Source organism: Ornithodoros turicata, chromosome 1 (assembly GCF_037126465.1).
Source record: "Ornithodoros turicata isolate Travis chromosome 1, ASM3712646v1, whole genome shotgun sequence".
NCBI classification, from domain to species: Eukaryota; Metazoa; Arthropoda; class Arachnida; order Ixodida; family Argasidae; genus Ornithodoros; species Ornithodoros turicata.
Window position 1 is genome coordinate 94561772 of NC_088201.1, and position 19265 is coordinate 94581036.

The 19265-nt window shown below is 44.1% G+C and overlaps 1 protein-coding gene across 1 annotated transcript in view; it reads left to right on the forward strand.

Moving 5' to 3' along the window:
• LOC135378480 (solute carrier family 22 member 13-like) overlaps positions 1-14307 on the forward strand; it is a 41175-nt gene extending 26868 nt beyond the window's left edge. The window contains exons 7-9 of the mRNA XM_064611533.1: positions 4968-5182; positions 13098-13279; positions 13857-14307. Coding sequence (XP_064467603.1) covers positions 4968-5182; positions 13098-13279; positions 13857-14120 — 661 coding nt within the window. The 3' untranslated portion in view covers positions 14121-14307. The remainder of the gene's footprint in view (positions 1-4967; positions 5183-13097; positions 13280-13856) is intronic.
• Positions 14308-19265: the final 4958 nt, after the last annotated feature.

A 19265-nucleotide genomic window follows, 5' to 3' on the forward strand; every position in this document is an offset into this window, starting at 1 on the left:
CTGTAGCGACCCGTGGACAACGACGAAGATGGCCACGCGCCTGGAGCACCGGCGCGGCCATGGAGATAGGCCACTGTCATCGCCTCTCCGTGGCATACCATCATCGCCGGTCGGGACTCATGTAGAGGAACACCTCCTACTTCTTGCAGGCTCAATTGCTGGTACCTGATGTATGTGAAAGCCGCGCGTCCTTTTTGTTTTCATTTGTGCAGCCTGGAACTCCGCACGGCATCACTGTAGGCCTCCTCAATGAAGCACACACTTGTGTAACAGACGTGCACGGGCAATCATGCAGGCTCTGTCTTTATTAAATAGAACAAAAACGAGACGCGCATCAAACCGCAAAGCGCCACATGGAACACCGCCACATATGAGACGCCGATGCCGACGTACATATGTTACGTACTCTCTGCTCGTAGACGCACGCAATCATGATAAAAGAACTACCGTAACGCGTCATCGGTGAACAGATACCATTTTCAAAACATTTATTTTCCTGTTTGATACACTAGAATGAATAGCAGCGAACAAGTATAGCACCATGATTAAAGCGTTAAAACTTCAGTGCCGGGGAGCTAAAAAGACAGACACAAACACAAGCACTGGGGGTTTGAACACTTTTAATAATGATTCCAGAAAACCGAACTGCCCAATTTTAAAATTTTTTTTTAAGTATAGCACGTCGCTCTGTCCAGAGCAGACTAATTTTTCGCAGCGAATGAAGCGCATCGCCCGTGTGACTTCACATGACTGGAGGAGTGGCCTGGAGATCCGTCCTGGAGTGGTGGAGTCCGGAAACCTCCCGCCGCGGCAGCGCTTTTTACAATTAAATTGCAATGTAGTGAGACTTTTTTGATTCGAAATATGTTTCGTGCATGCTTTTCATAAACAATTTAACGAAATACGAACGGTTCTCATACAGCTTGAATGCCCTTTCTATGGTCGTTTAATATTGTCCATTCCCATTCACTACCACGGAAACGCTCTACATAGATACACGAGTGCCGTATTCCTTAAACTTTTGTCCCAAGCGGTGCTGCTGGAGGTCACTAATACCAGCACGTCATTATTAAAATATCACAGCCTTTCTAAGCATCGTCGCGGGTAAACAGCATGTCTTCATGTCTGCTGTCTACCTCCAGGATGGATGGATGGAGATAAACATAAAAATAAAAGAAAATGGAGATGTAGGTTGCGCCGGTACGACCAACTGCTCCATGACGCTTGGTGTGTGTTAGCACTATACACTTAGCACTGGCTGTCCACATTCACCGGTATGTTATTTCTGTCAGCATAATGCTTTACGCTGTAAAGCACAACATATTCCTGTCTCAGCAGCACATGGCTAAGTGTCTAGAGGTCGGGTGTCCTCCACACTTCCCAGCTATTACCCTTGGCTTGTGCGCGGTACAGAATGCTGCTCTCATATTGAGAGCGCCACCAGTGAACAAGCAGGATCCCCAGAATGCCTTGCGTCCGCATGGTGCAAAGCCCAGCCAGTGTGCTTCAAAAAAACCTCGTAAATTCTACGAACTCGAGGTATTCGGGAGACCCTTGTTGGAAGAGGAGTTACCATAAAAGGCACTATATGAGTGTATCGATTGAAGGGGCAACACAGATCGCATGCAAGACACTTTCAGTAGAAGCTGGCACATTCCAGCCGAGACCAGCCAGGAGTGTAGCTCAACCCTCCTAGATTTCGCTGAAAAAAATTGTATGCATTCCCTTATGGGTGTGTATGTAGGATACAAACTTTTTTTCCCTTAAGATTTTGATTTCTTGAGCATTGGTGGCGCCTCGAACTTGGACCAAACATGAAAAGGTGTTGTCCGTTCCGCGCGTCCTTCTGACACATAGTGACGGCATTTCTGCGCTTTCTTTGTCTGGTGATTGACGGGAAGGCTCCATCTAGCTTCCCAAAGAGTATATGGAACGAGAATAAATCCGGTGACGGCGTAAGAGCTCAAGTACAAAGCGCGTTTTGGGCCACGTTTACCATACACTTTTGGCAAGTTGCATTCTCTCAGGAGCCCGAGATTATTCATCCTCATCAACTACTCTATGGATATTCGCTTCACGCAAAAATTTGAAGCAGACCTGTGTCCATTGCTTATCTAAGCAATCGAGAATATCGACCATTCGTAAAAGATGACACTTTTAAGATTTTTTTTCGCAGGAGGTATTTTCACGTACCTGAGCTCGTTTTGGAAGTGAAAGATGTCGTGCCATTTGTAGGACAGATTCTCTTCTATAACACATTGAAAAGCTACAGATGTATTTTTTCTTAAACGAGATATTTTTTTCGTCATCGTACTCCGCTGCAGTTAATTCGTTAGTTGAAGTCTTCTGGGAAGTAAAATAAATGTGCCTTTGTGGAAGACACCATTTCTCATAACATTTCGGAAGTCTACATGTGTATTTTTTCTTAAGCGAGAAAAGAAAAGTCAGCGCATTCATATCCCATCTGTACGGTACCATTATCATCCTTTGAAGGAAGTTCGCCTTCTACTGTTAGTTCTACCGCGAGTACTCACAGACGGCTCTTCGTGGCAGCTTCGTCGTCGTCTCTGGTTGCCTGACTCATGAGTCATAACAATGTTACGGTACACATCATTCGTCACTTGTTCATTGAACAATGTTCGATAACTGCACTACTTCTCTGATGGCGCGTCGCAATAGGAAAACATGATATACAGTGATGAAAGACGCACCCCGAAAGTCGCTGGAGAGGCGTGTTAGCATAGCTCAATTGGTAGAGCCCTGGACCGGCAATCCAGAAGATGTGGGTTCGATCCCTACAGCTGGCTAACCTTTTCAGTGACTTTCATCTTTCATCGTTGATTTCTTAGGCAATTTGAGGCTTTGTGTGTATCTGTCCCCTCTATGTTGTTCCAGCCTCAGAACATCAGTTTATCTCATGATATACAGTTTCTAACATTTTCTTCCATAAGCATTACCTGGGCATGCTCGTAGCGCTTTTTGGCTCATCCCGTGGTAAGGGGCAATGTGACGGTGTTGGCAGCACAGTTTAACGTCGGCAGCTGTAGGGCTAGCTTGCAGCGCCCCCATTGAATGCAGATATTCGGACACCATCACAGCTATTCCTTTCCATTGGTGAAAAAAAAAGAAAGAAAGAAAGCCAGAAGAGAGTGCATGCGTTGTGGGTTACCGCCGAAGACTTACGGTTGAAGAAGATATTACTACCAGCGGCATGACCGAGTGGGCTAAGGCGTCCGCTCGTTGGTGGTAGCCAAGGTTGTGCTGAAGACTGGGAGGTGGTGGGTTCGAATCCTACCGCCGGCTGTGCTGTCTGAGGTTTTCCCTCGGTTTTTCGAAGACTTTCCAGACGAATGTCGGCACAGTTCCCCCTGAAGTCGGCCCAGGACGCATACTAATCTCTCTGTCTCCCACTCCTTCCTGCTGTCGTCTCTCCATCTGTCCACGTCTGTACGCCTCTCATTGCCACATTTGCTTCGCGGCACTAACACTCAATAAAAAAAAGAAGATATTACTGAACGTCAAGCACAATGAGACATGCTGCATCCAGGGCCCCAGGAGGTATTGTTGCTTTGAGCCTATATCTTCTGTTCTGGTATATGCACCAAAAATGTCTACTTCCAGTGAAACAACTACAGTGCGCGTACAGCTACGTTTTGTTTTTACTTTTTTTTTACTTTCTGTTGTGGGAGAAGTGAACGCGAGACCACAACAAATGGTTTCCAAAGATTGTTACGTCGCGTTCGGCCGTGCTCTGAGTCAATAGCTATGGTCAGCTGGCGCAGCAAGATCCACAGCAAACAGTGAAACAAAAGTGACGTAATGGTACATCACAGACTGGATGCAAAGACGCTGACGGCAGATTTTTAATATGTTATGGGAGATGGTCTGTTCTTGAAATGGTGTGATTTTGTCAGACGACTTCACGTATGTGAAAGCGATCAGAAATGACGACGAATCTGTTACAATGCAGCGATTGTGAGTGTTGACTGTAAACAGCAGAAGGCGACATTCGTCCAAGGAGCGATAACGGTACCTGACAAACGGGATGCAATTACGCTGACGAATCTTTCTTTTTTTTTTTTTGTTTCGCGCATAAGAACAGATACGTCTGTAGATTTTCAAAATGGTAAAGGAGGGGGTCTCTTTTTATAGAAGAGGGTCACAAAGGCATCACTTTTTACTTCCTACACGACCTCAACTAACGAATGAACTGCAGCGGAGTATGGTGAGCAGAAAAAAAAAAAAATCTGGTTTAAGGCAAAATAGACCTGTAGATTTTCAATATGTTAGAGGAGACGATTTGCTTTACAAATGCCACGATTTGTTTCCCTTCTTAGACGACCTCAGGTATGTTAAAATACTATGACAACTGTCATTTTTTGAGAATTGTTGATATTCGCGGTGCTTGGTTAAACAATGAATACAGATCAGCTTCATATTTTTACGTGAACCTAATCTCCATACAGTAGTTTATGATCATATATAATCTCGAGATCCTGCGCGAATGCTAACTTGCCAAAAATTAGTCGTAAACGTGGCTCAAGACGCGCTCCGTTCTAAACACGCGCGGAAAGACGCACAGAAAGACCCGCGGAACGGACAACACCTTTCCATGTTTGGTCCAAGTTCGAGGCGCCACCAATGCTCAAGAAAACAAAATCTTGAGAAAAAAAGTTTATATCCTACATACACACAGCTAAGGGAATGCGTACTTCTTTTTCTTAAGCAAAATCTAAGAGGGTCTAGCTACACCTCTGGCTGGTTTCGGCTGGAATGGCCCAGCTCGGCCAATCTCAAATCTTCGGTTACATTGTATCTCTTCCCCTTTCAGTTTTGTGCATCTGATAACGTTTCAAGTGACGACTGACTTATAGAGAGAACAGCGGCTCTGCCAGCTCCTTGGTAACCGCGATATTCGGAAGTTGTCACATATTGTTTTGTTTCCCACAAACATTTTATTCCCACAGGTGCATGATGACTATGTGTTACTACGTGGGCTCCCTGCACTTGGGTCGCTTGGGCCTCGACGTCTATGCCACATATTCTGTGACGTCCGCTTTCGAGCTTCCCATGAACATCATTTGCATATTGGTGCTCGATCGCCTGGGTAGACGGTGGCCGAACTTCATGTTCATGTTAATTGGCGGTGTCGTCAGCATCATAATGGTTATCGTGAAAACAGGTATGACTTGATTTTAAACAACAAGATAACGTGATTGTTGCTGCTAAGCATTGACTGCGCTATACTCCCAGTGCACATATAGAAAGCGATATTAACCTCGTTCGCATGAACCCGACTGGAGCGCGTCGACTTCACTAGCGGGCTGAGTCGAAACCTACCCGACGCTGTTTGGATCAAGTGGCTCCAACGGGAGGGGATCGTTGCGGCGCCTAGAGAGTTGAGCGAGGCGACCTACCCCCTGCTGTAGGGTTGACCCGACTCGACTCAACGTGACGCGGGATCTACATAACTCGACAACGTTTACGTGAGCGAGTCAAATCCAACAACCCAACACAAACCGCTCTTGTCGAGTTCATAAACGAGCCTAATGTTCGGATTCTCGCTTGTTCTACTGAACTGCCGAAGTCGCGATGGCAAACTTTATGCTGCCTGGAATACTTTTCCCGTTACTTCTATATCCAGTGATGCTATAGCACGAGCGATAGGGCCTCAGCAATATTAGCACATGGAATATATATATTACCATGAGAGCTGTAATATTTAGCCTCAAGGCTACGAATGACTTGCGCATTGTAATCACGACGCAACCAGATATGATTTCGCAAATTCATGCCTGGGTCATTTAATTCAAATGGAGGAGAAGTGTGCAAGGTCATAAGAACATAGAACACGGACCATTTGACCTGGGCCGATTAAAATTCAATGTAAAGGACTAAAATCTCCGTACCCATAAAACATTTTGTAGCAAGCTTCTTGAAGTGGAGAAAAATGAAATTTGCATTTCTGTAGCGTGTATTTTCTACAGCATTACAAATATTTGCAGAAAAAGGTGGTACGTTGAAAGCTACAACACTTACACAATACATTACAAAACCGGAAGCTTAAGGGAAGCGGAACAGAAGTCGATCTACAGGACGAAGAAAATTACTCTGAAAACAGGAGTACCTACGGTTTACCGGGCCGGCCGCGGTGGCGCACTTTGTAGCGTGTCTGCCTACTGATCTCAAGGTCCCGGGTTCAAACCCTGCCGAGGACGGCGGAAACTTGGTAGAAGTTGCTCAGACACGCTGTCTTCCGTATATGTGGGGCGTGTCGAGATTTCGGAGCACGTTAAACAACCCTCAGGTGGGCAAAATTGAGATACTAATCCATCCAACCACAGTGGCGCCGCTCATGATCACGGTTGTCTCAAAGTAAACAGCTTTCTTTTAAGATGATGGATGAGGAGTTTCATCACCACAGCTGATACTCTACCCCATTGCTGGTGGTGATGTGGGGAATGAAATAATGAGCCTCTTCACAATAAGGATCGAAGTAGCCAACACGAGCGGACGTCCTGTTCTTTTGCTAAGAAAAGCCCCGAGTTATTATTAAGGTTTACCGACAGTCATAAATACCGTATTTTCCTGTGTATAAGGCGCACTCGTGTATAACGCGCATCTAAAAGCGATAAAACCCCACCGCACCGCAGCGATATAACGCGCACCCCTAAAAACGGACCGAATTTGAAAAAAAAAAAGTTCCTTTTATAACGGGCACCGCAATGTTGCTACAAGCTTCTGTACCGCCACTACTATACACAATAAACCAAGGCGGTGTATAATATATGAATATGCTTTATTTGAAACAAATTTAGTTTCGCGCCCCTTCTCAATTACTCAAGCCTTCTGAAATGAATTCAGGAATACTGACTGCTCAATAGCATCCCTAAGCTGCACCATTAATTTTTATGAAGTCCAGCGCCCTTTCTCCGGTTTTGTCCACTGACCCTAAGAGATTTGGGAGAAACGCACCTGCACACCCTGGAAGCGGCTAGAATTTGCACGTCACCGACCAGAAAAGGAACTCTGTAGGAAAATATTTCCGTGTACAACGCGCACCGTTAGATAACGCGCAGGACCTCTTCAGAGCACTTTTTTACTGTATAACACGCGCGTTATTCACCGGAAAATACGGTACTATTGACTGCTGGAGCCCTTTCGTCGTGTGAAGTTTAATAGGAAATTAGTCGTACGAAGGCTTTCCTATACCTATTTTCCCATTTCTCTTTCCTATTCTGGGATTTGCAGCAGGAAACCTTGATGATAGACCGTTTTGCCCTCAGTGACTAGATCCGTGAACAATTTCTGGGTTGTTAGCGAGTAGCACCTATGCAAATGACGGTTGAATGAAATGTAAAAGACACTCATTGATACAGCTCCATGTGATCCCCCTAGTCTAACGTTAAATCAAGCAAACGTCGATAAGCGTTGAATCCAAATATAAATTAAGGCTTTGGCATCTCTTATCTGCAAGCCGTATCGTGAGTACACACGTCTAGCGTGCTTCTGTCGGTACACGTATGGGAGCACCAAATGTATTCACATTGCAGTCGACTAATTACGAGACATCCATGTGCAAAACTTGGACGAAAATACCGTATGGTTCAGCTCGTAATGTGCGAGAGGAAAACAGACAAAAGAAGGACGCCCACGAACGTTTTAGACACATCAAGCGTCTGTTCACACGATGCAAATTTAGTGCACGCAATCAGTGTTGCACATAGCGGCGCTACTACTAGCGCCGCTATGTGCCGTCTGTCGTTGTCTGTCGCTGCTATGTGCCGCTATGTGCCTGTATGTACCGTCCCGGTTGAAAAACACTACAGAAAATCTCATAGAAACATAGCATTCTCTCAGAATTTCTTACAGAAGCCGACTTCATCTCTCAGAATTTCCTACAGAGGATACAGATTCGTATACATATTCTCACAGGCACATCAATGAGAAAATATCCTGCGGGAAAACTTTGGCCTTGTGATTTCTATGAGAAAACAATTCATACAGGACTGACTTTCTCACATTTCCATGTCGGATGAACATGAAGCAAGAAATGACGGGCCGGAGAGAGTGATATGTCGTCTGTGTTGGAAAGTAGTTCGTGCGATTTCGTATGTTTGTGAATATTCCCTGTTAGGTAGAAGTGTCATGGTCGCTCCGTTTTGTCGTTCCTAGTGGAACTATCAATTTTATAACCCATTCCATCGTACATTACTGGAGGCGTTTTGTTCCAACCGCCAGCAAGCTAGTTAGTCTGGTTTGAAACGAGGAAGCGCATGGACGCAGCTACGCATCTGAAGCAAATACCGCCTGGCATTCAGGATTTTCGTCGCATTTGAGGTATGTAGCATGTGTGCGTGTCGTATATAATCGTCGGTGCTGTGTATTCCCATTCTTTATGAGTCTTTACCCCTGTTTGCAGGTATTCTGTGGGTCGGAAGGTAGAATGCTGTGAGATCGTTATAGCAACTGTGCTTTGGGTAAACGGTATGTTACATATTTCTATGCCTATCTCTCACGCACACACACACACATGTTGTTGTAACCGTGCCTTTTGAAATGCTTTTTCTTCTAGGTTAAACTCGTAAGAAGCTGCAAGCAGCGCGAATTAGCGCATTGGATGCGATGGGTTACCATTCTCGTCTCGAGGAAGTTGGTTGGTGCTTTTACGCAAGAAAGCCAACGCGTTCCCAATGTGCAAAACATGAACTTGGCATAGTCACATGAAGAAATTTTTGTTGTTGTCGCATTTGAGATTTCAAGTATGTGTACAATGCATTGAACGCTTTTACGGCAGTGTGCGTGGATGACGCACGGATACCATTTCAAAAGTACATAACAACTGAATCAAGTTCCTTGGTTTATTATTTGTGTGATATCTAGCGATGGCTTGGTCCATCTGTGTTTCGTATTGAAAGCTTCTTAAGTGATCTCAATAAAGAATGGAAAGCACACGTGCTGGATTCTGTGGCTCTTATTCTCCTCGTTTCTCCTGGTAAGATGTCTAACGGAAATCCTGTAAGATTTCTGTAATAAACTGTGTTGGGGGAGGGGGAATTCTGAGAGATTGCTTTGTGAGAAACTCTGTAAGAAATTCTGTGAGAATGTCCAATTATCACACATAAAATCCCTTAGAATAACGCAAGAGATATTTTGTGAGATTTTCTGCAGAGTTTTTCAATAGGAGTATTCGCTACATTTTTCAGTAGCGGGGTAACGATCGCGCTACTTGTAAAATTGGTAACGGGAAAAGCATTTCCGCTACAAAGACTGGTAGCGCGGACTCTTTCTCCTCTACAGCTACTTCACATAATATGGACAACGTGCGTAATATAAAAAGTGACATAACGATGATGGTCTTTATTCACTTTAATTAGTTGTTAATCAGACAGACCGATGTGGCGATCTTCCTCAATTTCATAAGCTAAGCGGAATTGAATAGTTAGGAATACAATTTGTGCTGTTCTGTGCATTTTCTAACTTTTACCTCACGTTTGCGAAGCACACACAAGTATGTATAACATACTGCATAATTTTGGCTACAAAGCTAGTGTGATAATTTTGGGCTACAATCTATTTCAAAACTAGTGTGATCGTGGTGATAGCACATTTAAAACTGTTTTAATTAACAGTTAAAAGTTTTTAAGCTCTGTTGGGAGCAGCGTCGTGTCTTTTGGAACGGGAACACGAAAATAAACCGGAAACGCAATTAGATATCGCTATAGTGATTCATTGCACTCCAAACGTACCGCCGACTTTGCTTGAAGGTGTAGTGCCTTAGGTGGAGTATATTGGGCGAGATAGAATTACCTAAGCTTACACAGGTTGCCGAACGCGGTCTAGTTATTTTATAACGTTACGTACGTTACAATGTGGGTATATGAGCCACACAAAATGAATAAATAATAATATTATTCGGGAGTCCAATGTCAACCCGCTTACCAATGCTGTTTGCAGACTTGCTTGGTGGCGACGCACAGGTGATTAACCTTAAAGCACTTGATTGTTGGCAGCGTTTATTATTTATGTATTGATACATACTGTCAGTCCCCTATGAGACCTGAACAGGAGAGAAAATAATCATAAAGACAAATGATATATACAAGTATTTACAGCATGTCACACTGTGACAAAGCACTCAAAAATTCAGTGACAATGTGGCATTCAACTACAACAGAAGGCAGTGAATTCCATTTGTCTATGGTTTGTGGAAAAAATGAGTATTTAAAACAGTCTACTCGTGCTTTTAAGGATTTTACCAATTGGGAGTGTGTATGTCTTAAAGATCCAGACGCAAGCCTAGTAATAAATTTGTCCACCTCTGTGTTTAATGACCTATCATACGGTTGTCATGTTCAGGGAAAAGCTATACGATTCTTCCTCCTCTAAATGTTTCTTTGCAGAGATAATCTCACAGGGGTATCAAACGCAGATTATTCGTATAGCCAAACGCTTTGTAAGAGAAGCCGTCGTGTGGCTGGAACAAGGGAAGCAGGGCGTAGGCAACAACATTGACTCTTAATTCCTGTGAGACCTAAGCTTTGGTGCAGTATGCCAACAGCACAAAGGTGGTCCTGACGAGAGCAGACATTCATTTGATCTTTTCACCTCCTGGTAGCCACTTCTTCATGACTGGATGAGTGTTTGCTTATGATGGCAGTTGCGCCGCTTGGTCACAAGAAACACTGATCAATCTGTTGACAGGAAGCAGATAGAACAGTTTGAAATTGGGATCCGCAGATATCTCAGACAAAATCACTGCCGCTGAAGAAAAATCGTCTTATGTTAAACATTGTGACGGGAAAATTATCTCATGCAGACATCCTCTATGTGCATTAAATTATGTCCTAAATGCGCATCATATCAAGGTCAAGGTGAATGTGAAATAGCATACAGGATGTTTATTTGTATGCTTTACAGATTTTTGCCATAACAAACTTATGATAAGAGCATAAATGTCGTTTTTGTAATTGAGGTCTACGGCCATGCGGACATCCCCTCGAAGAAAGTATGCAACTACAGGATTTCTAATTACATAAAATTCATTAACTTACTTACTTACTTGCGTGTTTCGGGGAGCAGAACAAGAGATGATCCTCGTTGAAAGACATTTCATGTTTAAGAATCCGTAAACACGCATGCGTGTTAAAATATTCATCCTCGGATTTTGGTTTGCAAACGAGCCGAAATCGAAACCGCGGCGACCGAGAACGCAGGGAGCACAGCGCTCATATCACGTCAGAAGGCCACGTGATTTTGAATCATGGAGGTGATTGCAGTAGGTTCCGATGTACTGGCCAGATAAACCGCTCTCCGGCCCGGATAAGCCTCCCTGGGCAAAGGTGATGCGACCCAGAGAGGCCCTTTTGGGGATTTCGGCTCATTTGCATACCGAAATTAAGCGCTGGATATTTCGCGGCACGCGCTCTTTTCTGGAATTTAAAAGACAGAAGGGAATTCAGCTAGGATTGTCTCTCATTCTGCTATCTCACTTTTGTTCCAGATCGTCTAATTAAATAGATGATTAGTAAATTTTAGGTAATTAGTCATCTTGTACTTGTATACTTTTTTAGAGAGGATGTTCGCCTGGCCGTAATAACTAAACTGCAAAAACGACATTTACGCTGTTCTCTCATAGCTCTGTTATACAGAGTGTTTGCTCTAACGTGTCCAGAAATTATATTTAAAGCGAGCGATAAAACAAAAGCCAGTGGTACTTTTCTGCTACTTGAGTAAGAAGAAGGTACTGCTTCACTGGTAGCACCTGTTTCTTAGTCAAGTAGCTGAAAAGTTTCTTTGATTGCTGGCTTTAACTATTATTTCTGGACACGTTAGGGCAAACACCATGTATACATAAAAAGATCGGTAAGGGATCAATATAACACCCTGTATACTGGCTGTGTAGTGCTATACTTTTAACTGCATATGAGGGAACTTCAATATTGCACCGCTTTTAGACAGATTACGCAGCGTGATGCCTTACGGTAGGGCGTTGCATAGAGAAGGGTGCTTTTATTTGGCAGCGGCACCGCGTTACGTTTTCAAATTTCTAGCGACGCTGGTGTTGCGCTACTTTTCTGTGGGGTACCAGGTAGCAGTATTTCGTTACTTAGTTTTGGTAGCGGGTACAACACTGCACGCCATGCGCACGGGTTTGGCAATCTGGTAGCTAGCGTTGCAGCACAGATAGCCCCACGAGCGATTCTTCTCGCAACCTTCAGGGTCAACCCGTCCATCACTTAGCTCCTCCTTCGAACCAATGGCAATCGCTGGATGCCGTGGCGTCACATCCGATACGTAAATTCTACTTGGCGGCCGGCTCAGGTAATGAAGATGAGCTAGCAGGATGGAAGCTCCCCCGCCGGCTCATGTCAAATATCTCACGAGAATGTGTTCTTGGTTACGCCATTGCAAACTGTCAACCCTGTTTCGAGTTCTCGCTGTCGTACGATTCGATTAGATGATGATGATGATGAGAGTTTTTTTCGCCGTCTCACGAGTCAGTTCAACAATACGATGCGGCGAGTTGCTCACCGTGTGAAAGAAGCCTACTCTCTGCAACTTCACTTACGTGCAACTGTCACTCGAACAAAGTTGCTTCAGAAATCGCAGCATGTGTGTTGACCCAATTCTTCAATAAGCCTCACAGTTGAAAGTTCAGCGTCCGTCTGCGCGCTTCGTTTCGTCAAGACCTTCGTCAAGACCTAATGATATACCGAGTACCTCAAGTATCCGCTTTTTTCATATCGTTGAGGCTATCGTTTCATCGAATCGGATGAACTTTTATCTGCAGAACATGATCAACTTCGGCTCCCGAAGTGCTATAGTGCTCCCGACTATGGTGTGTTGAGATTACACTAGATAAAAACAACCCAGTCATAGTAAGCGAACAAGTAAAGTGGCTTAAAGTAGAAGAACATGCAACACCAATCTGGGAGCGATAACACACTGTGCAATGCTTGCGTAATTTAAACATGGCACACCACGTCCGCCATCACAACTATGTCTCTACGCTCAGTGAGCAATTACTAATGGTTGATAAAAAGAATGACTGTTTTGACCAAGAATGACCAACATAGGTGTTTTCTGAACTGTAGACTCTGATGCTTGGACACTGGTGATGGCAGTGACGTTCATGACTTGCTTCAGCGGAGGCTTCAACATCACCTGCCAGATCGGAGCAGAAATATTCCCGACTGTTATCCGTGCTAGAGCCGTTCTTCTACAACACCTCATGAGCGACATCGGGAGCGTCCTGGGGACACCCGTCGCTGCTACGGTATGTCTCAGCAATAATCCGGCGATAGAGCTGCTGTGACATTTCTCTTTTTTCTACGAATACATTTTTCGTCCCTGATTCCTTAACGTTTCCTTCACTGCCCGTTCTATTCCCAAAAAGAAAAAAAAGTACAGAAGCTCGCGTGATGCCACCCGTTATTATCTGACCATGGCCCGGGAACGGAGCGGTGTAATACCTCGCGTCAATTTATTCGCTTTGCTGTTATCTGCATTTATGTATGTACATGCCCTGAGGGCCCCACATGACACGCCGGAAGGGTGGTTATCGTGTACGTTGAGCCTCTACCGCTTGGCGAGGTCTCCAGTAACGTGGTCGGCGCTGACATTTCTGTTGGATTCAAAAGCAATAACGTAATTTACTTCGATATCCTCCAATGCGATAGGGAGACCAATTACGATCCCTGTAGAACACAGCATGCAGGCTAACCCATGTAACTGCGACAACGCCCTCATCTCCTTAAGTTGGGGGAGTTCAGAACACAATCTGGGGAAATTTTTCTTGTTCCAGTGACCAACAGCCTCTTTTTTTTCCTCTTGTTTCTTTTTCTTTTTTTCAGGTTGAATGGGACCAGTATCTCCCTGTGCTTGTGTGTGGCATATTGGCTCTCATTACGGCTATGATGCTCCCGTTCCTTCCCGAGACTGTCGGTCTACCTTTGCCGCAAACAATCACCGATGGGGAAAACTTAGGGAAAGACAGGGGCTTCTGTTTCTGTCCCTGTATACCAACGAAAGAAACTCGCGAACAGATGGGCAAGGAAGAGCACACCATGTCTATGTTGACGGGCCACCACGATCCTATTGTGCAACGACGTGTATGATATGAAATACTGACCAGAGGAACGGAGTTCACGTTCAGCCTCAGCCCACACGGTGATTGCTTTCTGGATAATGAGCAATCGCCTATGAACACTGAAGAACATCAACATAACATCATCAATGAACATCATTTATTCAATAACAGATATTATTTGTCCCGGGCACAATAAACATTTGTGTTAGATCAGAGTATACCGCTTAATTTCCGCGCATTGTAGAACCAGAGCTTCAGCTGTTGCAAGTGGTTGACATAGTACATGATTGAGCTGAGAATGACGTCACTTTACATGGTGTCGCGCACCGTAACGTACGATTGCGCCATATTCAGACCTACAGTGCAAGTTACCAAACTTTATGCCTTTCCTTGTGTCGCGAAAACCCCGCGACCTTAGTACAGCGTGCAGAGTCACTCAGTAGTTATGCACTTTCTGCTACATTTTTTTTAATGGGATGCTACGTGTGTGATACTAAATCATGGCACATTATTGCTGATTCTAGGTTTAATGAAGCAACCTAAGAGGCGTTAATCTTCTCTAGTGCATAGACGAGTCTCACTCCATCACACACTGCGAGTTTTATTTTATTCTATTTCAATCTTAAAACCGACGGTTACAAAAAGAAAGTACCAGTCAATCTTCGATTTATGAACGTTGGAAAATCGTTCACAAAACGAGGGATTCATAAACCGAGGTATGAAAGAAGAGAGGCTCCTGACGACGTGAGATGGTGATTTTGGCCAATTTTTATTCGTCTACTTCGATTAACAATAATCTTGTGCATTGAATCTCCAGTGGTGATTTTCCGCAGGAGAGAAGGGTGATTTCAGGCAGGGTCAAGCAGGGTAGTCCGTTTCAACTCTCAGATTATTTTCAGTTCGATATATATTGAAGCAGGCAGCGCATTGGCGGAGGAAATAGCTAGAGGATCTTATAGTTGCTTTTTTAAAAATAATCTTTAAGAATGGCCATTTGAAGCAGTTAGCTCCCTCACAATTTTCAGGCCTTGTACCTTCGCAACCATTAAGCCTATGCAGTGAATTTTCCCCACACTTATTGCTATGTGCTCATGTACTCCTTGCTCTATTTTTGACATTCTAGGTTTTGCAGGTGTCTATATAAAAAATCGCAAAGTCGCCTCATTTGCAAAAAATCGCTCTTTTCGGCGCGTAACTGCTCTTCTGCAAATACCAGAAGGTTCACGTGAGTGACATCGTTGTGTTCGTCTTTAAACGGTCTTTCCGTTGACATAAAACAAGTTGTTGGAAAGTCTCGGGCATGCGTCCTGACCTGCATTTAGTAAGAGGTGGTAAGGCAAAAACGCGCCACTTCGGAAGCGTATTTTCCATATTCGCCCACTCGGGACGTTCCACACTATTCCTCACACGTGTTGTTCATGACAAGTTCTCATAGCATAGTGGAGTGGCCGAGGTTCCGTGGCGGACGCTCAAAAGTAACCCCGTCACAACAACATGTATGGCGCGGTGTCGAAGCCGTGGTAGCCTTTTATGGCGCCGTAATTTGATGAAGGTCACACAAAAGGTGCGATTTATGAATCTGCGCATTTTCTGCACGGCGGCTGAGATAATGTGACATAAAGCCGTGAAACGTAATCCGTTTTCCCAATTAGTTATTGGAGAGGCGATCTACAGAAGAAGAGAAGGCGTCACTTTCCCTCGCTGCTGTTGTCTTCCGCACATCCTATGCCTGCTGTGTGTGAGAACACAAAAACCTCAGTGCTCCTTTGTAAGGGCGTACAATGAACAGAGCTCATAGCAGATATCGTGCGTTCTGTGCGGACTATGGTGGTAAGCACTGCAGGTGGTAAGAACTACGAAGCAAAAGCTACCTAGTAGCAAAGTGGGTGTTTGCTGCAACGGGACACGGGATGAGTGGATGCGACGGTGTCGGTGGCGTAGTTAAGCACATTGCCACACTGCACAACATGAGATGTACGGCAAATAAGATAATTAGAAATGCGAAGCTGCGTAGTATTCAGATACTTCATCTGGCGGCGCAAGGCATCGCAAAGTTTCGTACAAAAAAGAAAAAAAACAGAAAGCGCGTTCCTGGAATATAGTCCTCACATGTGCGGGAAAGCAAGATGAATGGCGGGAATGGCGTTCGTGAAGTGCACACGGCAAAAACTTCGCAGAGTGTATGGAGGAAAGTAGCCTTCCAGTGTTAAACTTTGTCCCTTTTTCTGTTTGTCATTAATCAAGGACTATACATGCTTTCAAGTTGTGTTTTGCGCGTATGACCAACGTTCCATGCCGACCTACGGAGCGTGTCTACTGTCTTTGTGTATTGATATCTGAACTTCGTAATAAACCTTATAAAGAAGAACTTGACTGTCTCAAATGTAACATGAAGCAACAAAGGGACGAAACTGCGCTGTCCGCCCTCGCTGCGCCCGTCACGAACCTTTTCAGCCTTTTCGGGTAGAAGCGCGTTGTCGTAAATTTTGAACCCTTTTGGGTAGAAAGTAAGGGGTAGAAGCACTTCTACCCCATGGGTAGAACGGTTCAACCCCATAGTGGGACGGCGGTTCAACTCCTCCACAGTTGAATATTCTCCCTCTGCGGGCATTTGCTTCCTGCCTTATGTCGGAGGTACGCATACCCCCCAAAGCAGAAAGTTACTGCCAGCTGGGTGAAAAGCGCTACACCTTTAGCGAGGGGACGCCCTGCCCTTGGTAGAAGTGTTCTGCCCCGAGACGGTGAGAATTTTCTACTCAGTTGAAACAGCAATTCTACTCAAGGAGCTCAATCTTCACACCACCATGATGGGAAACTTTCTACCTTACAAGTGGTACGCTTCTACCTATAGTGAGGAACAGTTTATGCCCTTTCGGTGAGATATTTGCCACCACATTCATGCAGTTTTCTACAATTACAGCGAGAAATGTCCACTCTTGCTGGGACACTGTTGATCTCAATATTAATGACGCGCAATGTACATTGTGTGCCAGTTTGTCGCTATGATATGTGTGGGCGGCAATATAACACACGCAAGACTCTGTCAAAAGCGGCGTCAATATTTATGCCTGTGAGCGTGTTAAATTCGGTCCTGATCTGAAAAAAAAAATAATAATAATAACAGACATGGATGTTGCGGGCTGTTATAGATTTTCTTTTAATGTGAGAAACACAAGAAGCCGTAAGTTTCACTCCTACGAGTGAAAATTCGTGTAAAATGGAGTTAAAATACCGGTTATAAGACCAGGACAAGTACCTGCTTGGGATGTTGGAACGCTGGATATATTTCCAGCTCTTCCTTGAACGATGGATATTGGGTCACCATCCACGCACGTCGGTGTGCCAGGGTTTAGCTCATGCTGCTTTCTATTAGCAGCGAGCTCAGGTTCTCTCTTTGCATCTCTCCTTTCATTAGTTCAAGGTGCTGTTCCACAGTACCGTCCGTCTCACCAGCTGGCATAGCGGTTACGGGAACCTGAAATACAACAACACAGTAAAACCACAACCGTGAGGATGTACTACAGTAGACTGCAAAGTCACTGCATTTGTAATATAAACATTTTGTCCTGCTCATGTTGCTTACTCTGCACGTCCGCTTGGCAGCGTCTTCACAGTCATTTCCCGCTTGCGTTTTATCCCCCGGATTAGGCGGCCTCGTCGCTTCCGCTATAAGCACTGTGTCCCCCGGATTGTATCTCATACGGCCGATGTCTCAATAGGCCGATGTCTCAATAGGCCGATGTCTCAATAGGCCGATGTCTCAATACGGCCGAAAGTCTCAATATGGCGGATAATTCTTTAATCCCCAAGTGTCTCATTACGGCCGAAGGTAGTCTCATTACGGCCGAAGACGTCTCATAACGGCCAAAAGTCAAAATGTGTATTGTAACGCGCATTGACATGCAATGTTGCAGCCAGGTATGGATATACATTCCAGAGGGTATAAGCCATGCAGTGTGCCCTTAGGGCCCTTATCATATACACATATTGTGAGACAATCAGTATGTTATCATACCACAGCACAATGCAGCATATTGTGTAATGTGTACACCCCAAACTGTTACTGTGAAGCAGCAGGCTACTATGTGGAGTTAGCTACTTGTGGAGAGCTAGATGAACATCGGCTTTGTTGTGACGTTTTTTGGAGTCATCCTACAGTGACTGGCCAAGAAGGAACACCTATCTCAGTCGACGTCAGTTTATTTCCATTCGCTTTACAATGGTACAATTCTTGCTTCTGGAATGAGTAGACCTGAAAGAAGCAAAGAGCAACCGTGAATAGGCTAGAATATATATATATATATATATATAAAACAGGCATTTGGCTCTACATGGCTGGTCTTAATGTGGACAAGCTGCATACATGCTGATATGTGTCCGTTATTTCATACAAGGCTAACATAAATCTTCATCTAGACAAAAAAATGACAAGCCTTCAAAATGTGACTTCCAGGTAAACACAATGCATGACCATGAGATGAATTTAGTTGCATTACTTCATTCACTTAATGGAAACATGTGAATATGAAACAGTGATACATTACAATTCATGAAATAATCCATGCATGACTTTTCTTTTCTCGTTTCTTCTTATAAAAGTAGTGCAAGAATTAACACTCGTGCACTACTACACAATTTTTCACTTCACAACAGAAGCGTATTATACATTGTTAAGCTTAACAGCTCACCACTTCAGCCAAGACTCGCTGGGCAGCAACATCCTATTAGCCATGTTGTTGTTGTTTTTCTTTTTCGGAATCCTTCGCGTAGCCACATACCATGACTGGAATGGAAAATAGCTATGAATAACAATGTACTTAAATGTCTTCCTCTTGAAATATTTATTCTAATTAGGTATGCTTTTGCGCTTAGTACGATGCAAAAGCCTGCGCAACATTTGCAGATATGTTCGCGGTAAGTAATTCGAGGAGATCAATTGAAGTATGCCGACTTGTGCTTTTATTTTTGAACAAATGTGTCGACAAATTTTAACAAATGAAACATGGCTCACAATGATAAATGCTGCTGTACGGTGCGGCATTATCGGTGTCTTAACTTAAAATGAATTTGTTGTTCCTAAACGCGCAACGAACTACAAACGGTGCAAATCTACTAACACATACCGAGCTACATCTATTACAGGCACTTAGGCTGTTTTGATTCAGTCAAATTA